Source organism: Dryobates pubescens, chromosome 20, assembly GCF_014839835.1.
Source record: "Dryobates pubescens isolate bDryPub1 chromosome 20, bDryPub1.pri, whole genome shotgun sequence".
Lineage (NCBI taxonomy): Eukaryota > Metazoa > Chordata > Aves > Piciformes > Picidae > Dryobates > Dryobates pubescens.
The window spans coordinates 8,035,680-8,061,441 of NC_071631.1; the positions used below are offsets into that span (position 1 = coordinate 8,035,680).

General features: G+C 54.1%; 1 protein-coding gene across 3 annotated transcripts in view; it reads right to left on the reverse strand.

Annotated features, from left to right (window-relative positions):
- Positions 1–339: 339 nt before the first annotated feature.
- EYA3 (EYA transcriptional coactivator and phosphatase 3) overlaps positions 340–25,762 on the reverse strand; it is a 48,314-nt gene continuing 22,891 nt past the window's right edge. Inside the window, exons 1-15 of one of the 3 annotated variants that reach the window (XM_054170629.1) lie at positions 23,726–23,792; positions 23,446–23,591; positions 22,427–22,569; positions 17,727–17,864; positions 13,340–13,422; positions 11,951–12,134; positions 11,422–11,561; positions 10,196–10,279; positions 9,619–9,708; positions 7,072–7,130; positions 6,172–6,332; positions 3,952–4,066; positions 3,452–3,573; positions 3,120–3,220; positions 340–2,117 (exon numbers count right to left, since the gene is read on the reverse strand). In XM_054170629.1, the coding sequence (XP_054026604.1) occupies positions 2,037–2,117; positions 3,120–3,220; positions 3,452–3,573; positions 3,952–4,066; positions 6,172–6,332; positions 7,072–7,130; positions 9,619–9,708; positions 10,196–10,279; positions 11,422–11,561; positions 11,951–12,134; positions 13,340–13,422; positions 17,727–17,864; positions 22,427–22,569; positions 23,446–23,447 (1,503 nt within the window). In that variant the 5' untranslated portion in view covers positions 23,448–23,591; positions 23,726–23,792 and the 3' untranslated portion in view covers positions 340–2,036. Of the gene's footprint in view, positions 2,118–3,119; positions 3,221–3,451; positions 3,574–3,951; positions 4,067–6,171; positions 6,333–7,071; positions 7,131–9,618; positions 9,709–10,195; positions 10,280–11,421; positions 11,562–11,950; positions 12,135–13,339; positions 13,423–17,726; positions 17,865–22,426; positions 22,570–23,445; positions 23,592–23,725; positions 23,793–25,762 lie in introns of those variants that run through there. The other 2 variants (XM_054170626.1, XM_054170627.1) reach the window with 2 other exon arrangements.

The following is a 25,762-nucleotide window of genomic DNA, read 5'->3' on the forward strand; positions in this document are numbered from 1 at the left end:
AGGGCAAAGGGGCTGCTCCTTGACCTGGCTCACTTCTTCTAGAGCCACTCTGGCCAAGCTCACAGAGCCTCCAGAGGAAGGGGACTCTGTGCAAAGCAGCTCCACTGCTGCTGGGCACAGGGCACACTGCCACAGGCTGCCCCCTGGGCTCTCCATCTCATGTTCTCTTCAGAACCTGCTGCTGGGCACCCCACAGGATCTAACCAGCTTGCTCAGGGGCTCTGCTGGGCCAGCAGCTGTGAGCAGAGCAGCAGCCTCTGGTGCAGCTCAAAGCCACCCCCTCACTGACTGCTCAGGGCCACCCACAGCAGATGTTTCTAATGGGAGAGAGCCCACACTGCTCCTGGGCAGCAGCTTCTACAGCCAGCAGCTCCTGAAGCAGGGAGGTGCAGGGGAAATGCAGACCCAGAGTGCCCACCTGAGATCAATGCCAACACCTAGCAAGCAGCTGGTGGAGAGCAGAACACTCCTGATTGCTGTGACCACCCTGGAGAAAGAGAATCTCCTCTGCAGCTGGGAACCTGTGGCACAGGGACCTCTGTATCCAGCCCATGAGCTCTAGGGATCCAAACCCCTCGGAGCTGGTGACCAGAGCTGGTCCAGGAACAGCAACTCCTGGGGTACAGCAAAGATGTGCTGAGCTGGCTGTCACCTCCCCAGGACTGATGGAAATTCCTCAGGAGCTACAGCCCTGGAAGGAATGCAGCAAACAAATGCCCTGCCTCTGTGGGCATGGCCTGGGCAGCTCAGTGCCCTCCCTGATGTGGCAGGATTGGTCCCCTGTGCGCACCAGACAAGTGACACTAGGCTGGAGAGCAGAGATGTGGAGGGCTCTGGGTGCAGCTGTGGGGCTGGCTCAGCAGGAGCCTCACAAAACCAGGCACCTGCTGGATTGGTGGCACTGGGTGCAGAGAGGAGGCAGACACCACAGCACAGCCTGACCTGTGCCAGCCCCATGCCAGCCCCAGGCTGCAGGGGTGCTGCAGGGCACTGGCTCCAGCTGTTCTTTGGAGATGGGAGCCCCTGGCTGTCAGGTCACTGTTGTGAATAACAAGTCCTTCACAGGCTGTGCCCAGCTGTGCAGGCAGCAAGGCAGAGACAAAGACAAGGACACTGAGGCTCCACTACAAGGGATTTACTCACAGAGGCAGCCAGGGAAGCAGAGGTGACTGATGCCAACCACACCTCTCTCTGTGGCACTCCGGAGGGTTTAGTTCTCTGGGTCAGAGCAGGAGTCAGGACACATCTGGGCACGCTGCAGCAGTGCTGTGCTCTGCTGTCCACAGCCAGCTTTGCTCTCCCTCCCAGGGAGAACCTGTGGGGTCTGTGGTCTGGGTCATGGACAGCTGGAATCCAGTCACCTCCTGCCTGCCAGCAGTGCCTGAGCACACACTGAGCACTCAGAACTCCCAGCACTTCCCTCTGCCAGGAACCACAGACCCCAGGAACATTCCCTTATCTATTTTCCAGTAATCCCACACTGAGGAAACAACATAAGGACATTGTAATAAATTAACTGCTCTGAACACTGGGGCAGGAGGGAGGACACAGTGGTAGAGGTATTTCTGACATATTGAGGAGTATTTCCTATAAAAACCCCACAGCTCTTTTTGGCTTTGCAAAACAAGGGAGGTTCAGCTCTGCCATCAGGAATTTTTCTATAAAAATAAGGATTTCTGTTTCCTTGGGTTCTACAACTAAGCTGAATAGAAAGGAGAAGGCTCTTACAAATACTTCTGCTGTTGTACCACCCTCTCTGTCTGGAGACAACCTGCTAGAGGAATCCAGCTGGCTTCCCCACGCTCTTCCTTCAGACAAACTCGAGCTTTGCTGAGTCTGGTGCCACGTTAGAGGACACCTCTGTACTTGGCAGGGCCTGAGGAAATGACCTGGAGCCACCTTCTGCTGTACAGTTGGCATTGGGTTTGTTTTCTTCATCAAGCTGAAAAGTTGAGTCCCCACACGTGTGAGATTTCTGCCTCCCCAGCAGCAGGCAGGGCTGGCAGCAGCTGCAGTCACACCTCTGCTCCAGCTTCTTACAGGAAGTCCAGCTCAAGGGCTTGGTGAAGGGACACCAGGTCTGCATGGTTGGTGATCCTCCAGAAAGGCATGTTGTGCTGCAAGAGAGGGCACAGGGGCAGGTTACTGCACATTGAGCTGCCAGAGAGGGCACAGGAGCCCTCCCAGGGCTCTCAGCTCTGGCCCCCAGCATGGTGCCCTGGCAGTGATCTGTGCCCTGCCTTCAGTCAGTGACTCAACAATCCCATCAGGCCTGTCCCCACCACCCAAACTGTTTGCTTCTTGCCTGTACTCAGCCTAAAGGCAGATGCTGAGCACTGACCTGACTGCTGGCAGCTGCCCCTTTCCCTGCTGCTAAGGATTTGCCTGATCCTAACTGGTAGCTGCGTGCTATGATCCAGACAGGCCACATCAGGACACTGTTATACAGGGACAGTGTCACAGGCAGTGCCAGACAGCCGCAGAACAGAAGCTTGAACCCCAAGAGCCAGCAAACTGCCCCTCTAAGTGCAGTGAAAGATCTCATGCACTGTGCACCACAGGGCAGCCGTGCCCCCCAGGCCAGCCGTGCCCCCCAGGCCAGCGCTGGCAATTGTCCCTGCAGAAGCAGAGCGCTGCAGTGCCTGCAGAGCCATGCAGGGGCGCAGGGCGCAGGGCGCAGGGGCGCAGGGGCGCGTGGCGCAGGGGCGCATGGCGCAGGGGCGCAGGGGCGCAGGGGCGCAGGGCGCAGGGGCGCATGGTGCAGGGGCACAGGGGCGCATGGCGCAAGGGCGCAGGGTGCAGGGGCGCAGGGTGCAGGGGCGCATGGCGCAAGGGCGCAGGGCACAGGGGCGCAGGGCACAGGGGCGCAGGGCGCAGGGGCACAGGGGCGCATGGCGCAAGGGCGCAGGGCGCAGGGGCGCAGGGTGCAGGGGCGCATGGCGCAAGGGCGCAGGGCACAGGGGCGCAGGGCACAGGGGCGCAGGGCACAGGGGCGCAGGGGCACAGGGGCGCAGGGGCACAGGGGCGCAGGGGCACAGGGGCGCATGGCGCAGGGGCACAGGGCGCAGGGGCACAGGGCGCAGGGGCACAGGGCGCAGGGGCACAGGGCGCACACCCACCTGCTTGGCCGCCACCTCCTCGTCGCGGCCGTCCCCTATCACCACGTAGGTGACCTTCTTGCCGAAGCGCGACACGATCCTCTCGAAGCAGCTCTCCTTGCCTGCCAAAGCACAGCCCGGGTCAGCGCCCCGGGCACAGGGCGGCCTCAGCAGCTCCCTGCTTCCCAGGGCACAAACACATTCTGGGCCTTCTGGGAAGGGGAGAGCAGGCAGCCGAGCCGGCGAGGCCCCGGGCCGGCACACGGCAGCGGGGAGGCCGCTCCGCCACAGGCATCTCCGTGCAGAGGTCCCTGCGGGCGTGGCCGTGCCGGGCACCCAGCGCTGCCCCTCACCTATTTTTGTAGCACTGTAGATGTTCTCGATGGGGAACACCTCTCCCAGTCCATACAGCAGAACTTTGGCAAGAGCTGGCACCAGCTGGGTGGTGGTGATCAGGATGTTCACACAGTTTCTCCTGAAAGAGGAAAAGCAGCTGGAAAAGCGCAGCGGGGGCCAGCGGTGCTGAGGGCTACTCCAGCAGCTTGCTCAGCCTTCCAAAGTGTCATGGGCTTCATCCTGCTCTCGAGAGGCATTTTAGGCCAAGATTTTGATTTGTGGTTTTCATTTGCTTGCTTTCTGTTCTAAACAGAAACTCTCTGGCAGGAATGCAGCCCTGGCAGCACAGTCCTGCTGTGGGGCCCTTCCTAACAGCAGATGCAGCAAACCCCCGGGGGTCCTCAGGAGTGGAGCTCTGCACTTTGGTGACAGACAGCAGCAGTGTGACACAGACATTGCAGCAAGGCCTAAGTGAGAGAAAGGGCTGAGAGCAATGTGCACATTCCCAGTTGCATACCTGGACTGTATGAGCAGCAGGGACTTCAATGCAGTTTCCAGCCAGGAATCTGTTAGCACTTCTATATCAGTCCTTAGCCGCTGCAGAGCTTCCCTCTTCTGTGGGCTAAGGAGGCCTGGAAGGAAAGCAACAGGAGCTTGCCCAGCTGAGCTGCCAAGTCACACCCAGAGCCAGCACTCAGTGCAACAGCTGCAATAAATAACAGTGCTGAAGGCAGCTGACAGCTGAGACTGCAGGCACTGAGCAGTGACAGCCAGGAGCCCGGACACCACCTGTGCCCCGGGCTGCAGGGAGCTGGGGCAGTGCTCTCCTCTGATTACACCAAACCACAGCTCAGATGCAGGCAGCAAAATGCATTTCCCTTGTACAAAGCACTCAGAGCAGCAGGGGGTGTCTGAGGCCACAGACAGCAGGGGAAGGAACTCCTGCAGTCACCCTCTGATTTCCTACTTCCCAGTCTCTTTTAGTCCCATTACAATCCTCCTCCCCTGCCTTTTTTTTCACTCCTCATAATTTTCATCCCTTTTAGGTATCTTTCCTCAAAGCATCCAGTTTTGAATGTAAAGCAGCCTGAAATGGAGCCCATGTGCTCAAACCTACTCCTGTCAGTACAGTACAAGAGGAAAGGAGTACCCTGAGCCTCTCTCCAGCCCTGACACATAAACCCCACACTCACTCCAGCCCTGAGGCAGTGCTGTGCCAATGAGACCATGGAGGACCCATTCTGGCTGCACTGACAACTGCTTCACCATGTGGCTTATGACAGGCCCTGAGAAACCTTGCATCCAGGTCTCCCACATGCAAAGTATGGGATAAAAGTCTAGCACTATCTAAGGGGTGGGTGTCAAGTGGAGGGGGCCAAGCTCTTCTGGGTGGTGCACAGTCATCAGACAAGGAACAATGGATATGAACTTGGAACAGAGAAAGTTTCACCTCAACCTGAGGAGAAACTTCTTTGGTGTGAGGGTGACAGAGCCTTGGATCAGGCTGCCCAGAGAGGTTGTGGAGTCTCCTTGTCTGGAGACTTTCAAAACCCATCTGGATGCTTCCTGTGGGGCCTCCTCTGGGTGATCCTGGTTTTGGCAGGGGGGTTGGACTGGATGACCTCTGGAGGTCCCTTCCAACCCCTAACATTCTGTGATTCTGTGATCCCTACCAGGCACCTGCAGCAAAGTGAAATGCAGACTGACACTTCAGATTTTTCAAGCTGGAAGTTATGGTTCTGAACTCCTGGCTGTTGAGAAAGTCTGTCCAAGGAATGTTGTATCGAGTGCAGGCAAAGGGCATCCAAACCCACAACCCAGCACGCTGCCAGGTGAGCTGCTCCAGCAGCAGCCCCTTCCCAGGGATTTCAGTGCCATGATTCAGAAACAGAGAATGTATCAGTGTTTGAGATCTGTGGTTTCCATCATGATTACCACTTGGGCACTGAAAGGGAAGCAAGAGAAGATTCCAAGTGACTTTGTGAACAGACAGCAGAGGCCTCGTGCCAGAGAGTGAGCACTGCACTGCCTGGCAGTGGCATGAGACAGATGCTGTGAAGATCCCAGTGAGAAGGCCTCCTGAGCAGCAAGCCATGTAAGCCCTTCAGGCCTGTTCTCAGCAGTGACAGGCAGCCAGGGGACACTGCACCAGAAGGCTCTCTGCACAGATCACCACCCCTGGCTGCAGGGCAGGCAGGCCACTCAGCTTTGGGAGATGCCTCTTGGATTCTGTGGAGATTTGGACCCATTTCATAGAATCACAGAATGCTCTGGGTTGGAAGGGACCTCCAAAGCTCATCCAGTCCAACCCCTGCCATCAGCAGGGACATCCCCAACTACATCAGGTTGCCCAGAGCCCTGTCCAGCCTCACCTTGAGTATCTCCAGGCATGGGGCCTCAACCACCTCCCTGGGCAGCCAGTTCCAGTGCTCCACCACCCTCTTGGTGCAGAACTTGTTCCTCACATCCAATCTCAATCTGATTTGCTCTAGTTTGAAGCCAGTGTCCCTAGTCCTGTCCCTGCAGGCCTTTGGGAACAGTCCCTCTGCAGCCTTCTTGCAGCCCCTTCAGGTTCTGGGAGGCTGCTATTAAGTCTCCCTGGAGCCTTCTCTTCTCCAGGCTGAACCACCCCAGCTCCCTCAGCCTGTCCTAGGACCAGGAGGATAGTTATTCAGGGAAGCAGGAGCTGTGAGGGGGCATGGGAGTAGTGCAGTGCTGAGGGCCAGGTGAGGCTCACCTCCCACGTTGGCTTTGTGCTTGTCGTAGAGCTCGCGCACGCGGCGGTAGCGGAAAGCCAGCTTCCTCATCCAGTCCACTCCCCCCTGCACGCCCACCGAGGAGCTGTGGTTGGCACTGCTGCCAGAGCCACTGAAGCCATCCGTGGAGAAGTTGTAGTTGCTGCAGCAGAAGAGCAGATTTGTTAGGAGTGCCACAGCAGCAGAGTCACTGCAGCTCCTCCGGCGAGGTCAGCTCTGACAGCAGCCAGAGGAGCTCTGCACAGGGCAGAGCAGCAGCCGTGGGCAGGGTGTACCCAGCCACATCTGCTGCCAGCTCTGAGCTGCTGTGCTGAAATGCACTGATCCAACTCTTTCACATCCTCTACTACAAAACCTCATCTTCCCCACTAGTCCCTTGCTCACCCTGCAGTGAGCGACCCCAGAGTCTTGCCTTCTAAACAGGACCTTACACCCCAGCTGCAGCTCCACGAGCAGAGGAGCTCAGCACTGCAGGAAGCAGATCCTGCCTCACCACTTGTCCCCTGTTTCTTTCCCCCTGCAGACAGGCACTTCTCAGACCTCCCCATGAGCCATTCCAGCTCATTAATGCTCCAGACTTACCCTCACCCCCCTGACAATGTGCTCAGCTCACAGAGAGATGCAAACCACAGAGAGACTTCCCAATGTCTGAGCCTCAGAGTCTGGAGGGTTAGCTCCCTGTTCATCACATGCCATTGAGCACACAGGCAGCATTCAGCAGTGGCCAGTATCATTCATGTTGTAACTCTGGAAGTTCTCATGCTCTGTAGGTCCTCAAGAAACACCCAGCAGACAGACATCCCCTGCACGATGCTGACCTGAACCCCTGAACCCCACAAAACACCAGAGTACATCAGCTGCACTTTTCATGCATTCCTCACCTTAAATCCTGGCCATTGTCATCAGAAGCCACATCTTCTATGTGCACCTGGTCACACTCCTGTTGAAGCAAAACACAAACCCAAAGTCACAAGGCTGCAGCCCAGAAACATGCTGAAGCTGGCAGGTTGAAGAAGAGTGACCTGAAGCAATCTCCTCATGCTGCCAACAGAACCCAGCCATGCCACACTGCCCACACCACCCTCACACAGCTTCCACAGCTTTGTCTCTAAGAGGTTTCACTTCCCAGCACCTGCAGGTTCTTGCCAAGACTGGGATTTGAAATACCAGAAAAGAAGTAGTTAGGAAGTTAAGGAAGAAGTTCTTTAGTATGAGGGTGGGGAGACAATGGCACAGGTTGTCCAGAGAGGTTGTGGGTGCCCCCTCCCTGAAGGTGTTCAAGGCCAGGCTGGATGAGGCCTTGAGCAATTGAGCCTAGTTGAGAGGCACAGAATCATAGAATCACAGAATGGTCTGGGCTGGAAGGGACCTCCAAAGCTCACCCTTCAGGTACCAGAAGGCTGCTCTAAGGTCTCCTTGGAGCCTTCTCTTCTCTAGGCTGAACACCCCCAGCTCCCTCAGCCTGTCCTCATAGCAGAGCTGCTCCAACACCCTGATCACTTTTGTGGCCTCCTCTGGACCCTCTTCATCAGCTCCATATCCTTCCTGTGTTGAGGGCTCCAGACCTGCACACAGTACTGCAGATGAGGTCTCACCACAGCAAAGTGGCAAAATCGCCTCTCTGGATCTGCTGCCAACACATCTCTGGATGCAGCCCAGGCTGCCCTTGGCCTTCTGTGCTGAAAGCTCCCACAGCCTGCTCCTGTCCAGCTTCTCCTCCACCAGCACCCCCAAGTCCTTTTCCTCAGGGCTGCTTTCTGTCTCCTCCACCCTCAGCCTGTATTGACAGTGAGGATTGTTCTGGCCCAGGTGCAGGACCCTGCACTTGTTCTTGTTGAACCTCATGAAGTTCACCTGGGCACCTGAGAGGGGCACCCCACTGCTCCCCCAAGGCACCCACAGGCAGGCTGGGGAGGGACTGTTCAGAAGGGCCTGTGGGGATAGGACGAGAGGCAATGGTTTGGAACTGGAGCAGGGCAGAGTCAGGTTGGATATCAGGAGCAAGCTCTGCACAGTGGTGAGACACTGGAACAGGTTGCTCAGAGCAGAGGTGGAGGCCTCAACCATGGAGACATTCAAAGTCAGACTTGCTGTGGCCCCAGTCAGGCTGGTCTAGCTGGAGGTGTCCCTGCTGCCTGCAGGGGGTTGGACAAGGTGACTTTGGATGGTCCCTTCCAACCCAGTGCATTCTGTGACTCTCTGAATTCACTGTTTCCAGGCACTGAATTGCAGGTTCTGGCACAGCTCCACAACTGCCTGTACAGATGGCACCACTGTGCCCAGCACTACCTGACAGCACAGCACAGGGCACTGCTGGGATTAAAGCAAAGACTTCAGCTTTAGTGCAAGGCCCAGGGCAGTGAGATGTTTAACTTGGCAAAGAACACTCTGCCTGGGAGAGGATGGGGGCTGATCAGAAGTCCTTGAGGCAGGATGGAAATGGGACAGCAGCAGAGGTAGCTGGCAGGAAAGGAAAGTGGAGGGTGCTGTGGGAGCTCCATGTGTACAGAATGCTTGTCTGTGGAAGTCCTTCACAGCTGCCACACAGCCAGTACTGAGATACTGCCTGAGGTGCACAAGGCTTCATCTGAGCCCCTGGCAACGACATTCTCAAGGTCACCTTTTCCCCACACCTCTGGTCTCATTTCAGAGCAGGAGCTGTGAAAGCAAAGTGCTCAGCAGTGCACCAATGCAGACAAAGCAGACACCACTCCATTTATACTAGGTCCAGCACAAACCCACCAGAGCTCTGAGAGCTGCTGACACCAGAAGTCTGCAGAATGCCTGTCTCAGGTGAAGGAGTAACCTCTGAGCTGGATCTGGTTGTGTCTGGAAGCACTTCAGTGTTTGTGGGCTGTGGCTCAGAAGCACAACAGCCCTCCAGCTCTAGAGCCCTCAGCACAGGAAGGACATGGACTTGATGGAGAGGGTCAAGAGGAGGCCATGAATATGATCAGGGAGTTGGAGCAGCTGCTATGAGTGCAGGCTGAAGGAGCTGGGAGTGTTCAGCCTGGAGAAGAGAAGCCTTAGAGCAGCCTTCCAGTACCTGAAGGGGCTACAAGAAGGCTGCAGAGGGACTGTTCCCAAAGGCCTGCAGGGACAGGACCAGGGACAATGGCTTCAGACTAGAGCAGAGCAGATTTAGATTGGATGTGAAGAACAAGTTCTGTACCAGGAAAGTGGGGGAACACTGGAACAGGTTGCCCAGGGAGGTGGCTGAGATCCCATCCCTGGAGATATTCAAGGTGAGGCTGGACAGGGCTCTGGGCAACCTGATGTAGTTGGGGATGTTCCTGCTGATGGCAGGGGTTGGACTGAATGAGCTTTGGAGGTCCCTTCCAGCCCAAACCATTCTGTGAGTCTATGACCAATGGTGCAGGGTGATTGTAAGCCCACAGCTTTGCCTTTCCAAAGCACTTCCCACCTACCTCCAGGTCATTGAAAAACAAATGAGTATCAGCTAGTTCAAAAATCATCTCCTCCATCGACAGACCTGAGCCAATCACCAGAGTTGGATCCTGGCAAAGCAAAAAGAGAAACACTGAACTCCCTGGGGCTACAGGGGGCACTCAGTTGGGATGCATTTGTCACCAGTCACTGCATTTGTCACTGCACACAGCTTCCCCTTTGTATCAAGCCTGACAGAATTCCTCCTGCACAGCAGGGCCTGGTGCAGCTTCAGAGAACAGAACAGAATTAACCAGGCTGCACAAACCCCACCAATACATTTTGAGGAGAACAGAAGATTTCCTTTCACTGTGTGCCATGACCTCAGTCATTCCCAGAGGTGATAAAGCCAGGCTGACATTCTACGACCTGCACTGCTGCTGATGCCTACAGCCCAGCTACGAATGAAGCCAGTGGTAGTGCTCCTCCCCCACCCCAAACTGCCCAGGAGTTAAAAGCATCCCCTTGTGCATTTCAAACACAGCAGCACTTCCTGCTCCAAACACACACATTTCACTCTGCAGGACAGATGCTTTGCCTCCCACACAAGGACTTTACCTTGCCATACTTCTGGGCATAAGAGCCTGTGAGAAGTGAGTGGAAGATGATGATGGTCTCATCCAGGTCCCACAGGAACACTCTCTGCAGAGAACAAAAGCAAATTAGAGCTGAGCTGCTCACAGGATGTTAAGGGTGGGAAGGGACCTCCAGAGATCATTAAGTCCAACCCCCTGCCAGAGAAGAACCATAGAATCCAGCACAGGTCACACAGGAACACATCCAGATGGGTCTGCAAAGTCTGCAGAGAAGGAGACTCCACAACCTCTCTGGGCAGCCTGCTCCAGTGCTCTGTGACTCTCACAGTGAAGTTCTTCCTCATGTTGAGGTGGAACCTCCTGTGCTGGAGTTTATATCCATTGCCCCTTGTCCTAATTTGGGTTAATCTGGGGTTGGTTGCAGTGTGCTTTGCCCAGCTCTGAACACCATTGCTCTCAGGCTGAACGCAGCATCAAACTCTCCCAGTGCACTGCAGTGCAGCTACACACCCAAGACTCAGCAAGACAAAGCCATGGTTCTGGTGCTGAAGACAGCTCTGCTCTGAGCAGGAGGCAGTGCCAGAGCCATTCAGGTGTCTCCTCAGGTGATGCCACTGGGAGTTCATGACAGGTTTAAGTGATGCCTGTCAAGGATCACTGAAGAACTCATTTGGGCCAGTTCTCAGATAACATGGGTCAGATAAATGTCCCAAATGATCTCTCAGTACAGGACAGACAGGAACCTGCTGGAGCAGGGCCAGAGGAGGGCTACAAAAATATCAGAGGGATGGAACACTGCTGCTGTGAGGCCAGGCTGAGAGACCTGGGGCTGCTCAGCCTGGAGATGAGAAGGCTTCAGGGACACCTTCTTGTGGCAAGTCAGAAAGCTGAGGAGTGACTTTTTAGCAGGGCCTGCTGTGACAGGACACAGGGTGATGGGTTTAAACTAAAAGAGGGAGATTCACACCAGATATAAGGAGGACATTTTCTCCTCTGAGGGTGGTAAGAGCCTGGCCCAGGTTGCCCAGAGAGGTGGGAGGCACCCAACCCCAGATCCACTGCAGGTCAGGTTGTTTGGGGCTCTGAGCAACCTGCTCTGGTTGGTGATGTCCCTGCTGGCTGCAGGGGGCTGGAGTAGGTGACTTTGAAAGGTCTTCCATTTCCATGGGGATGGGAAGAAAGAAAGAGAGGACTTTTACTACCACACCATCCTGCCAGGCTACTGTAGAAACCAAGACTGCTGCTTACCTCCAACTCACTGTCCTGTGAAGAGGAGGTATCTGCTTTCCTCTTCCCCCTGTTCTTCCCAGGGATGTTTTTTCTTGCCTGCTCATCTAACTCTTTACTTGCTGTTGCTCTTGACAGTGAAGGGCTTGTGGATGCATCTCCTAGAGGAAAGAAATCACACAGCTCTCAGCCCTCATGTCTCAAAACACCGGTGGCAAAGCTCACAGCCTTTGGGCACACATCTCCTTTGCAGCAGGAACATCCAATGAGCTGCTGCTGCTGGCAACTCTTCAAGTCACCTCTGGACTTCCCTCTCCCTGAGGCATTCAGAACATGTGGCAGGTGCCTCCTGGAGACTTCCCACACAGAAGTCTGGCTGGCCCAGCATAACCCCCAAGACCCCAGTGTGGCAAGGGCAGGCAGATGCCCTGCCCAGGCCAGCACACAGGCACGATACAACTCCCTTTTGTTGACAAGCTCTGCCCAGACCTGCACACTGTGCTGTTTGTCACAGGTGTTTTGCAGCCCCCCAGTGAGCTGCAGCCCTTACCAGAGGAATGTCTCTGCCCCATCTGGGTGGGCACCACTGTGCCAGGCTTGTCGCTGGGGTAGGGAGCCGCTGCCAGCGCTGCGCTCTCCGCGCTGCTGTCTGCTGCTGGGAGGACCTCAAAGGCAGAGCTGGGGTAGCACGGCTGGTACTGCCCCTGGCCAAGGATGGTGTAGGTAGGATATTCCTGGTAGGGGAAAGCAGCAGTTATGACAGGACACTCCCCTCAGCAAACACTTCACATTGTGACAATCTCTGCTGTGGACGTGCCTGCCAAAGACAAAGCACAGCACACCGCAGCCTGGCTGCATGCCACTGCCTTCTGCAGCCCCCAAAGTGGAGAGATCTGCATCCCCAGTGGCCCCACACAGCTCTGGCAGGTTCTGCAGACAGCAGTCCAGCAGTCACAGGGCCTCTGCCTCCAGCTTCTTCAAAACAGTACCAGGGCAGTGTGGAGGGGACACCTCCAGGCCACTCTGCTCTGCAGTATGTGGCTCTGTCTTGCGCTTTACCCTCTGACAGCAGCAGAGAGTGGTTCTGGCACTGCCTGAGGGATCAGCCCCAGGAGCTACAGGATGAACTGCCTGTGCTGCTGTCCTGACTTCAGCAAGCCATGGTTTTGCCTGCTGTGTTGAAAGGTGCCCATTTATGAAGGCTAGTCACTGAGATCACCGAGCACCCAAATCTGTGCTTGAGGAGTTTAATCTCCAGCACTGGTAGGAAAGACAGCAGCCCCTCAAATGTCACTCACTCTTCTGTACACTGCACACTCCTGATCCCCCCTCCTGGATTTGGGAACCAGGTACCTTGGTCTGCAGTACTGAAAGAAAATCCTTTCCCCCTCACAGCTCCAGGTTTGTGTTAATGAAAGACTCTCAGAAGGCAACATGAGGATTCCCCTGCACCCACTGCATCTTCCATACTTCCTATCTTCTCCTCCTGCAGAGCTGTGACCCTCAGGGTTCCTTTGGGTATCTAATGGTTCAGAACGGCAGCTAACTGCTGACAGTGCCATGCACCACCCACAGCTTATTGCTGTTCTCTTGCTGGGGGAGAGCAAAGCCATTCAAAAACCATCCTCCCTGTAGGTTTGGCTCTCAGAACTGTGCTGCTGTTTCTTCTCCAGTCTCCCTTGCAGAGACCTCAGTGCCCTGTGTGAGACTCATCACAGACAAGGAAATGGCTTGGAACAGCTGAGGCGAGTTTGTTGTGAAGGCCAAAGGGAGAGGGGTCCTGAGCAAAGAGACTGCAAGAGTAACTCTGCTAACTTGGAGTTACATCCTGAGCCCCCTGGTGCCCTGCTCACAGCGGTGCACGACTGTGTCCCTCCCTGGCTAGCTCAGAGCAGCAGGAAGACAGAGCTGGAGGAGAAACACAAGGGAGAGGCTTTACCTGCGAGATGCTGGCTACTGCTGACGTGGAAATATTGACAACAGTTGAAGCTGTGGAGGCTGGACTGGCATTGGTGGTTGGTGCTGTAAAACGAAGAATCACTGCATTAGATGCTTCTAGCAGGGCTTCAGAGACAAGAACAACCCCAGCTGCGAAACAAGCACGCACTAGGAGCACGTGGAAGCGTTTGTGCTTGGAAGAGCCCAAAAGGAGCTGTGGTGTGATTTGAAAGCAGTGACCCTGCAGCTGGGCTCACAGGCAAGGCCACCAGCCTGCCTGGAAAAAACCAGGGGGCTTCAGAAAGCTTCTCCCTCCGTGCTGGCTAAGCAGCTGCAGTGTGAGGAAAATGGCTTTCTGAGAAGGTGCCAATCACACTCTGATGGTCAGACAGCAGCAGCTGGTTATTCAGAGGCAGTCAGGAGAAGGGATATGGATGTGCTCACATCAGCTCTGACAGAAAAGCTCTCTCTCTATGGGACTTGGTATATTTAGCCTGATCAGATCAAAACATTCAAGGGAAGAGGAAAAATACTTCCAATAGTACAGAAAGGCTGCTTCCTACTGGAGAAGGTGAACAGATCTCCCCAGCTCCCTGGGAGACTACAGGGACAGACTCTCTACAGTAGTTTCTCCACAGCTTGTAAGCCAAAGTACCAGAGACATGCAGCTGTCTGGATGGATTTCAAGATGTTTAATAGCCCTCAGATCACTGCTTTTGGTTCTTCCAACACACAAAGGAGGCTGCCAGAGCAGCATCAGGGCACACCAGTCACTGAGCAGCTTTATCCCATTAAGCAATGCTCCACAAGGGCTTTTGGGGACCCTCAAGGGTTAGTGACAACAAATAATGAAACCAGCATGAACAAAATCAGGATGCACTAAACCAGGAGCTACCAAGAAATATTTCCTTTTGCTAAATCTTCTCTCTCTGGACACAAACAAAACCAAGGATCACTTGTAGATGCTTCTGAAAAGGCAGAAACCCACAGTATCTCCTACTTTACCAGCACTCTGAGGAAAGCCCTCCCTCTTGCAGAGAGCACTCATGCAGAATCTACTTCAAGCCTCAAGAGCTTCTGCAGGCTTCAGTCTTTCTAGCCCAGGGAAACAGGCCCAGCCACCAAGTCTGGATCAAAGCATGCTGTGAGATGGCAAGCACAGATACCAGCTGGTGAATGGCTCCTGGAAAGAGGAAGGGATCCAAAACATGCCTCAAAAAGATGAAAAGCAGAAGAAATAGATCTTAAAAGAGGTGCAGTAAATACTGCAGCATTTCCCAGAGGTGAGGAGTGTGAAGGGTGGCATCTCTGTGGGAGCAGAAAAGAAGACAAATCATTAGCCCCTGGGAATCTCCTCACAGATAGGAGCAGCAGAGTTCACAGGTGGCAGAGCATCTGAGAGTGGAGAACATCCAGGAAAAGGGAAGGAAATCTGCTCAGAACAGCAGCAATGGTGGAGATGCTCAAGCACCTACAGAAGCTATGCTGCTGCTGCTAGAAGCACAGCTGAAAGCAAAGGGGACCCCTGACAGGCACCCCTCATGAGCAGCTGCTAGAGAACAGAGGTTAGTTTCCAAGCAGAACCCTTCCAGCTGGACCTGCCATGGGAAAGAGAAGGTCACTGCCTAGGGCACTGTGAAGAGCAGCTCTCCAGAAAAGATCCTCCCTCCCCATTGCAAAGCTGGAGGAGCTGAACTACCCAGGAGACACTGTTCTGCCTCCTCTCTCCAGATTATGACAGAGAGCAAACAGAAGGTGAATCTCATCTGCAGTGCTCCTGCACTGAGACAGAGAACAGAAGCTAAGAAATCACAGAAGGATTCCAAGTGTTGGGATTCTGGCAAGAACCCAGCTCCCCCAGCTCCCCTTCAGTGCTGATCTTAATTCTGCTCTGTCTGAATCATCCTCTGTCTACACAGTGCTGCACAACACACCTTTACCACCAGCCCCCACTGCACAGGGGAACAGATTCCTCCTGCACCCTGGGGCAGTTTCTTTTGCCTGTGACTGGGCCAAACCCAGGTGAAAACATTTGGCACTAATGTGCCAGCAGAGACCACTTCCAGCTTTGAAAGATCAGCAAAGTATTGCCTGGAAGCTGCTGTGAGTCATCTTCTCCTCTTGTGCCTTTCTTCCCCACTTCCAGAGCTCACACCTCTGCCCCCCTACCCCACTCAGTTTTGCTGCAGTCCCTTCCAAAGCTGTTTCAGTTGCACCACGTGCTGGTAAGGGATACTGCAATGAATGCATTTGATGCTTCCTTGGCTGCTTTGCTCTCCCAGGGGAGGAAGAGGAGGCAGGAGCAGCCATTCCTCCCATGTGGCTCCCACTGCTTCCAAGTGCCTCTGCACTGTGCCACCATGGCCACAGCTCAGGGCAGCCAAACTCTCAGTCACTGAAGTGCCTCTGACCATTGCCCAGCGTTCAGGCACCACACTGCTTCTGTCTGGCATCTGCAGACTAAGCCAGACCCCAGCTCTGGATGCACAGCAGGTGGGACAGCTGCACCCTGCAGCTGGGCATCACCCTGACTGGGGAGAAAAGAGATTGCCAAGAGACAAAGCCACTTTGTCCAGCCTGCCAGCTCCTGCTCTCCAGCACCTCTGTGGCACCAGCTGGCCTGAGCCCTTAGCTGGCTGCTTGCTGATGTTACAAACAGGAAAGGCAGCAAAAGGCAGCAGGAAGAGTTTGCTGCTGGGCTGTGACAGTTTCCCACCAGCATTTACAGCTCAGGTGACTTCTTCACACTTTCCAGCAGCAGCTGGCAGGGAAACTCTGCCACCTCACATCCTCACAGCAGGGGATCAAATGCTTTGGAATCCTTCTGCAGAGCAGCCTGAGGCTGGCCCTGTCACCCCACCTGTCCCCAGGGCCTTGGGTGCTCACTGTGGCACATCCCTGGAAGCCTGCCAGGGGTCACCTCATGCAGAACTGTTCCTGACTCCTGGCAGTTCAAGTGTGTGCTATGGACACTGAATGCCTTCTGCCAGGGCAGTCCTGCAGAGCTGTGTCTGAAGGCCCCTGGTCTCTGCAGTGCTGCCTGGCTTGTGCCATGGAGGTGGAAAGCAAAGCAAGGAGAAACACAACACTGGGCCAGTTAATGCTACAGTGATGCAGGCTGGGCAAGCCCCACAGCACAGCCATGGCCCTCTCTGCTCACTGGAAGGTGCTCAGCCCTACTCAGTGCTCATCTGCAGTTCTCCCCCTTTGCTTTGCACTCAGCAGGCCACACCTGGATATGGCATTCAGTGTGGGGCCTGAAGCACAAGGAACATGTTGCTAAAATGCAGTGGGTCTGACAAAGAGCCACCAGAACAGTCAGGGAGCTGGGGCATGCCCCCTCTGAGGGGCAGCAGGACTGGGCAAGCCTGGAGAAGAGATGGCTTTGGGGACTGGACAGAAGCCTGCTGGTAGCTGCATGGAGGAGACAGAGCCAGGCTCCTTTCTGCAGGTGCACAGCAGGAGAAGAAGAGAAACTGTTCCAACATGCAAGAAGGGATGCTCCAACTGCACAAAAGAAAAGCCTTCCCCATGACAACAGCCAGGGCCTGGAACTGCTGGAACCTCCATCCTCAGAGGGGTCTGAGATGCAACTGTATAAAGGCCAGAGCAACCTGGTCCTGAATTCAGTATCAAGGCTGAGCAAAAGCTCTCCTGAAGGCCCTATGAAAACATCACACAAGAAGCAGAGAAGGCATGAAATGAAATGAAATGCTTTTTAAAAACTGCAGGGAGAGAGACAAGTTTTCACTGCATCACCCAAGCACCACCAGCAAAAGTCCTGCCTAAAAAACAGAGCAGCAGTTTGCAAATGTCTGCCCTCAGCCCCCATCTCCACTGCTCACATTCACTCTGCACTGCTCTGGAAGCTGCTGGCACTCAGCACCCGTGTCCTTAGCTGTGCCACTTCCAGCAGCTGCAGTATTTGTAGGCCAGTTCTGTACAGGGAAGTTCACTCCCTGGCAGATCTGCCAAGCTGGGGGGAAGGGGAATGTGTCACATCTCGGAGCCATCTACCTCCAGAAATCATAAAACCTTTCTTTTTTCAGAAGTGCATTGTCAAAGCATCTCCTGACATGGAGCTGAAGACCACCAAGGAAGGCCTTGAGCTGCAAGAGCATCCCCAGTAATGGCATGCAAGAACCCAACATTTAGTCTCCTCTTCCCTTCCCATTTGCTCTTCACCCTGTTCAGTCCATCAGCATGGCACCAACAAGCCAGCCTGGTGCACACAGAGCTATGCAGCAAACACAGAACCAAACACACACAAAGAGGCCAAGCAGACAGGAGCATGCACAACCCAGGAGCCAACGTGCAAGCCTCTCTGTTTGTGGGGTCTGGGCTCAGTTAGGTGGAGAGAGATGCAGATAAAAACCATGCCAAGTTACCTTCAATGGGATAAGAATAATGTGCTGGGCTGGGCTGGCTTGTGGTTAACCCTGTAGTGCAGGTAAGAACACTGTGCTGACTTGCAGATGGAGTCTGAATTAAACCACTTTCAGGTTTCATACCTGGCCACAGTGCACCTGAATCAGATAAATTGGACCAGTTACAAACAGATATGCTGGGACCAAAGAGCATGCTGCTAGCTCAGGTTAAGCTGTTTTGCTTGTCACAAAAGCAAGGAGCAAACCACAGAGGGCAGCTGTGACCCTCCTGCAGGATTGCTGACTGGCAGGCTGTGCATGGGTTAGAGCTGCTGACAAAAGTGGCTGGAAAAGAGAGAATTAAAAGCACCAACAAGACCAATCTCCACAGCTGTCAACTACAGATCTGCTCCTGTCACAGGAAGCTCCCTGCCACCCTGGCCTGGAGGAGCTGCTAATCCCTCTGCAGCTTGGGCTGGGCTGCACAGCACTGCAAATGCCCTCAGCTATTAGATGGCAAGGCTGAAGCTGGTCTCTGTTAAGGTCAAGGTGAACTCTGCCACTTCACTGTTCTTTGGGTGGAGGATTTTACATCAAGCCACAAGTCAGTAATTTCCATAAACCAACAACAGTGAATCTAGAGCTCAAATAACCAGGGGGGAAATATCTGACTGTGTCTTCCAAACTGCTGCCTCTGGAGAGCATCTCTGACACTGAGCACAGCACAAAGCCAGCAGTCCAGCTGCATGAGGCACACATGCAGTGGTTGCAGCTCAGGGCTGTCTGTCTACTGCACTGACAGGGGGAAACCAGCATCTGAGTGCAGCAGCTCAGGTCAGGCCTTGCTTCTTCAGGGCTCTTCTTTTGTGTGTTTCCAGACCTACAGCCAAAGGCAAAGCCACTTCTCCCCAGCTGGGGCTAGATAGCAGGAATCAGTGGAGGGGATCTACTTAAAAACTAGCAGGAGTGTGCAAAGCAGAGTGACAAAGGACATCTGGAGCTAGACACAAAGCTCAGGGCCTGCAGAAAGATCACTTTCCCTCTTAACCCCCCCAAAATCAGCACCAAGGCTGCAAAAGCCACCAGCAGCAGGAAGAGCCAGTGGCTGTGGGCTCCAAGCCTCTCATCATTGAATCAACAAGGTTGGAAAAGACATCAGAGATCATCAAGTCCAACCTATTACCTAACACCTCCTGACAACTAATCCATGGCTCCAAGTGCCACATCCAGTGCTTTTTTGAACACCCCCAGGGATGGGGACTCCACCACCTCCCTGGGCAGCACATCCCAATGGCCAATTACTCTTTCTGTGAAGAACTTTCTCCTCACCACAAGCCTAGACCTCCCCTGGAGCAGCTTGAGACTGTGTCCTCTTGTTCTGTTGCTGGTTGCCTGGGAGAAGAGACCAGCCCCCACCTGTCTACAGCCTCCTTTCAGGTAGTTGTAGAGAGCAATAAGGTCTCCCCTGAGCCTCCTCTTCTCCAGGCTATCCAGAAGACCCAGGGCAGCCTCAGAGCTGGCCAACAGCAGGAACTCCCAGGGCTCAGCCAGAGCTGAACTCTGCAGCAGATCTGATCTCAAAGTATCACCTGGGAGTCAAGTGGAGTCATTCAGCTCTCTGCACAGCCACCCCAGGGCTGTGATGCTTGGACTCTCAAGTTGTCATCATTGCTGTTTCAAAGCTCTGGAGCTGCAGCAACAGAGCCCAGGGAGAGGCTGACCCTGGGGTGTGGGTGCATGGCACAGCTCCAGAGTGGAACAGGGCAGAGAGATGCTCTCAGCAGAGTGGGAGCAGCTGCATTGGTTTAGTTTGGAAGGAGAGTGCTGCCACAGCCAAATGTGTGAGCAGGCTGCAGAAGGGACAGTGACCAACAGCTCCTCCCAGTGCAAGACAGATGGACAAGGACAGACAGCAGCAGCAAGAGGTGCTCAGAGGACACCCAAAAGTGCCAAGTCCATGAAATCCAAACCAAGTCTGAATGCTGTAGGGCAACTGTCAGGTGAGGAGTGGACACACACAGCTAGGGGAGGGGAGCAGATGCTCTCCCAAGGTCCCTTGCACTCTGGGTGATCAGAGGTGCTGGCAGGGCTGGCTGGATGTGAGTGCAGGAGCTGACTCCAGCCCCTGCCTTCCATGACTGTCTCTCTGTCATCTCTCAGCACACTTCCCACACTCCTGGCCTGCAGGCACCTGTCCTCCTCTCTGCTTCTGGGTGGCTTTAAAAGCCAGCATGGCCTCAAGGATGGCAAGAGGAGGTGAGAGCCCTCCATACCCAACAGTGGCACTTGGGCTGGGCACAGGAATGTCACAGGACACATGCAGGTACATGGGAAGGCTGCACACAGGCCATCCCACACCACTTGAGCTTTTCTTGAGTCCAGCCACCACAGCTACAGTGTTTCTGACAGCAGCTTACAGCCACGGGCATGCAGCTGGTATGGCACAGCCCATAACAACCCCCCCAGACCACAAGCATGTCCCAGGCAGAACAATGCACCAACAGCATCCAGAAAGTGCTGCAGCACAAGCAGAGGTGAGAAGCTGTCAACAGCACAGGTGACCTCTCCCCTCTGAAAGCTGCCTCCTGCCCTGGGTGATCTCAGGACTGCAACTGTTTGGCACTGTGCTTGAATTCATCATTAAACACTTCTGCTTTGCTCCAGTTACATCACTCCTGCTGCCTTCCTCTGGGCTTAGGAACCAACACACAGCAGCAAGGCAGGGAAACCTCTGAGCCAAATCTCTGACCAAGCTGCACAACTCCTCACCTGCTGTGGAGATTTTGTGAGCAGGAGCAATGTGCAGAGTGCCCTCTGCAGTGTGCACGCCCAGCCTCCACCTGCCCATCCCAGCAGGCAAGGTTCATTTCTCAGTGCTGGAGCTGGCAGCACTCCTGCCTGCTTGCCAGAACTGGAAACAGGACCTTTTAAATCTTCCTAACACTCAAATCCAGATTAAAAATTCAAGCATTTAGTAATAGACCTCAAAATCCATACCAAGACCTGGTCCTGACTGATGACATTTCAGCTGTGCATCAGACAGCAGCTCCTGTGCAAACCCTGCTCTCTTGCCTAGGTCTTCAGAAGAATTCCTGCTGCTACACTCAGAAGCAGCCAAGTACCCCTGAATTCCAGAACCTCTGGATTAAAAAACCATAAGCTGCCCCCACCCCCCAGCCCAGCCACCACCAAAACAGCACCCCCACAAAACACTAACAAATGTTACTCACCCTATGTCCTGACCCCAGATCTCAGAAGCCTGAAACACCTTCCCAAGCATCCTGGCCTGGCACTTCCAAGGGCATTCCACAGAGACCAGAAACATAGAACTGCTTGGCTTGGAGAAGCCTCTAAGCTGGAGCCCAACCTTCTGCCCAACACCTCCATGACCACCAGACCCTGTTCTGAAGTGCCACATCTACTGAGCTTTGAAGCCCTCCAGGGATGGTGACTGCACCACCACCCTGAGCAGCCTGTTCCACTCCCTGACTACTGCTGTGAAAAAATCTGCAGCTTGAGGCCATTTCCTCTTGTCCTGTCCTTGGTTACTTGGGAGAAGAGGTCAACACCAGCCTCACCCAAACCTTTCAGGAAGTTGTAGAGAGCAGTGAGGTTTCTCCTTAGCCTCCTCTTCTTCACCACATAACTTTCTACACCTCAGGTTTCCAGGATCCTGCTCTGAGGTTTTTAAGGCCCTTGATGACTCTGCACCCTGATTCAGTGCCATGTGAGCAAAGAGGAGAGGCAGTTCCCTGTGTCTCATCTTTGTGACTGCTTGTTTACACATCCAGGGAGTCATCTGGGGTGGGAAGGACCTTTAAAGTCATGGAGTCCCACCCTTAAGCCAGCACTGCCAAGCCCACCACTAAAACATGTCACTGAGGACCACATCTACAGACAGTTACACAGATTGGCCTTTAAAGCCCCTGGCACACAACAGAGTAAACCACCTGAGAACACAGAGCAGGGCCACAGCAAACTGGCAATGAACAGCAAACAGACAAAGGGAAGGAACCAATGGAGAGAAGCTCTGCTGGGAGAGTCCAGTGGAGAGCTGTGAGGACGAGCAGGGGACTGGAACAGATCCACTGTGAGAGGCTGAGAGCCCTGGGGCTCTTTAGTCTGGAGAGGAGAAGGCTGAGAGGGGATCATTCCCCCAGCCTGGACTGATACTGAGGATTGCCCTGACCCAGGTGCAGGATCTCACACTTTGCTTTATTGAACCTCATGGATTCTCCTCAGCCACCTCTCCAGGTCCCTCTGGACACCATCCCCCCTTTCAGTCTTCTCAGTCACACCATTCAGCTTGGTATCACCTGCAAACTTGCTGAGTGTGCCCCAGCCTCTCTGTCTACAGCATTGATGAAGACATGGACCAGCACTGGTCCCAGCACAGACCCCTGAGGGACACCACTTATCACCTGTCTCCAGCTGGACCTTAAGCCTTTGACTGAACACAGCTAAACCACAAGTGGAGAAAATTATCAGCCTAAAGTAAGAACCATTTGGCAAGCTGCATGGGGAGACACCCAAGGTGATGGCCAGGAGAAGAACTTTGTGAGGAGCATCTGATATGCTGCAGTCCCAGGCAGAGTCAGAGCTGAGGCACAATTCAGTGCTCTGCTCTCCACCACACAGCCTCAAGCTGAACACTGGGTTTGCAGTGAGGCACAGGACAACACCTGCAGGCACTGAGGAGGCTTTGCAAAGTTGCTTCTTACCAAAAGGAGGTAGTCCATAGGTTTGGGTGGTCTGGGGGTAGATGGTGTAGGGCTGAGACTGCTGCAGGGCTTGGTACTGGGTCTGAGCAGGGTAGGGGCTCATGGTTTCCGATGCAGGTACAGACAGGATGTGTGCATATGGCCTAGAGCAAGAGACAGAACAGCAGGGAAGAACTGGTTACACTATGCATCTGGCAGCTGCCAACCAGAAAACACCAAACCAACTGCTTTAGAAAGAAACCAACACACTGAGATGTGCTCAGGGCACCAACAGCTGCTGCTCCCAGTGCCCTTGGGCTTATCTCTGCCTGTTTCTTGCAGTGATGCCAGGGGAAAGCCTTTCCTCTGTGATGCCAGAGCACCAGTGCTTACTCCAGCACTGGGAAGGCAGGGGGAGAACAAACTCCCTGTTCCATGAGGCACAAGCAGTCAGTTTCACAACACCAAATCCTAAAGTTAGGAAGCCAAATCTAAGCTATAAACCACAGTTATACCAGCCAACATTTCCCCAGCACTGGGCACTTCTGAGGTTTGGCTGGACATGGTGCTGGGACATTCTGGCCAGACCAGGCTGCTGCCAAGCAAGGTTGGACCAGATGTTCCCTGAGGTCCCTTCCCTTCCAGCCTGATTTTCTAGGACTCCAATACAACACAGCAGTTTGTGTCAAAACCACTGGAACACACAGAGAGACCACACCAAAGGCTGCCCAGGGAGGTGGCTGAGGCCCCATCCCTAGAGATATTCAAGGTGAGGCTCAACAGGCTCTGGGCAACCTGATCCAGTGGAGGATGTCCCTGCTGAGTGCAGGGGGTTGGACTGGATGAGCTGTGGAGGTCCCTTCCAACCCAGAGCATTCTAGGGCTCTCTGATCCTATGAAAAGCAATCAAAGGGGATCAGTGCCTGCTGTGGTGCAACAGGGAGGATTATGGAGATCCCCAAAGGTGGTGAACAAAGAGGAAACCCTCTGTTTACATAGCAAATCCCACAGAAACCCTGTACAGTAAGGAAATTCCTTACATGCATCTGTCCAGCTTGCTGATTCCTCCTGGGCATCCCTGCACAAGCCCAGTGTGCTGTGCATCACTCGAAGGGCCTCATTTATCCTTGTGATCATAAACCAACAGCCACTGAAGCCAAAGGGAGGCCTCTATCAGCTTCAGCATCTGCAGCAGTGAGTTTGTGTTGCCAGAGGAGATGAAAGTGTGATTTAGAGTATTCCAAGGATGCAGAAAGATGCCAAAAGATGACTTCAGAAAGCAGCAAGAGTTCCAGAACTCAGCACCAATCTGTTACTTACTTGGCAGAGTACATCTGTGAGGTATAATCATTCGATGACCTTGGGATATAATCAGTGCATGTCATAACTGCAAAAGAAAAGCTTGTGTCAGGACCAAGGGCAATTCAACACCTAACAAACAATGACAGCAGCACAGCAGCATCCACAGGACACTTAACCAAGGCACAGGGGTCTCAAAGGTCTTTGAGTGCCTATAAGAGCTGTTTCAAGGCCAACTCTCACAAAGTGCACTGTGGGAAGGGCACCAAAATGTCCTCAGGGAGGGAATTCAGCCAGTCCTGTTTCTCCCTTCCTAACAGTGCTCTTCACCAGTTGCTGTCATCTTCTGCAACTGTCCTGACAGAGCTTTGATTTCAGTCCTGCTCAAAACCTTGCACATTCCAAGGGGGCTCCACCTGTGCCAAGCTGAGCATTCTCTTGTGTGTCCTGGAGCAGAGACCAAAGCAGGTGCTCCTTCTGCCAGGCTTTCCTCTTCTCCTTCCCTTTTCCCCAAGCTCTGCCCAAAGCATGGCTCCAGCAACAAACTGCTGGGAGTGGCTCCCAGCTCAACAAACTTCATCTCACAGATCAAGTGGCAGCAGGCTGAGCTGCAGTGCAGGAGGCTGAGCCCTCAGCTCAGATGGCCTCTGAAGAAAAGTGGCAGCTCCATGTAATGAGATGTTTCCATCTGGATAAACCACTGCAATCACACTGTGAAACTGCTAAGGCAGAGTCACTCAGGCTGCACACACAGGAGGCAATGTTCAAACCACTTCACTCTAGTCCACTCCATGTAAGACACTTCTCAGCTCCAGCATTCTGTTGGGGTGAAGGGGGCTTGAGCTGCCACAGCTTAACCCAAGAGCCATTAAAGCCCCCTGGGTTTAGAGAGGCTGACCTGATACTCAGCTTCCAGCACACTAGGAAAGCAAAGATGTGCAGGACCTCTGGCACAGAACTGGGCACTGTGCAGCCCCCTCTGGCACTTGCCACCAGAGTGCTGCAGCATGCTACAGTCATCCCCAAGCTAGCTGGCTCTAGTGACAGCCTCCACCACTCACACTACAGAGCTAGCACGTCCCCTTTGGAGAGACTCAGCTAAGGGCTTCCAAAAAGAAAGCAGGGCACAGGTAACAGCCTTGGGATCTGCTCCAGATGCCAGTGGTGTGCTCCAGCAAGTCAAGCTTTGCCCCTGTGGAAGAGTCCTGCAATATTATTGCTCTGGTGTGACCATGTACTGAACTCTCTTAGTGAGGGCAGCAAGCTCAACAGACAGCCCTGACCCTACCCTCTGCATTCTGCTGCCTACACAACCTCCTCTGACTGCAACCCAAGCATAAGCAGCTGAGGAACACAAACTACCAGCCACAAACCATGAATGCTCCTGGAATCCACTGCTTCCTTTACTCATGGTGCCAAGCCCATGTGGCACAAGGATACCACAGGCAACTTCTGGGCCTGAAGGCTTTCACTCAACACCTGTCAGATACTATCACAGCCCTCCTGCAACAATGCCCTGGTTTGTTTTGTCATCCAAACAGTGACACGGGGATGGCTCCTCTAGACCTCTTCTTTTTCACCAGGGCACAAAGGGTTAGGTAATGGTGTAACAAATCCAAACCCAGAGCACAGCACCACTGCATGCAGCTTCTGCAACCAGCACATGGCCTGTCCAGCCAGGCAGCTGATCCTGCAGGCTTTTGCTAGCTCCTGCAACTACACCACCACAGCACAGATGTGAGCAGTGAGCAATGGGAAGTGGCATGTTTGGTATTTCCAATCAGGTTGAACTGACACTTGTAAGTGCGTGCTGGGGAGGGAGTTTTGACAAGGGCTTGCAGTGCCAGGATGAGAGGCAATGGCTTTGAGATGGCAGAGGGGAGACTGAGACTGGAGATGAGGAATAAATTCCTTAGAGTGAGGGTGGGGAGGCACTGGCACAGGTTGCCCAGGGAGGCTGTGCATGCCTCCTCCCTGGAGGTGTTCAAAGCCAGGCTGGATGAGGCCTTGAGCACCCTGGGCTGGTGGGAGGTGTCCCTGCCCATGGCAGGGGAATGG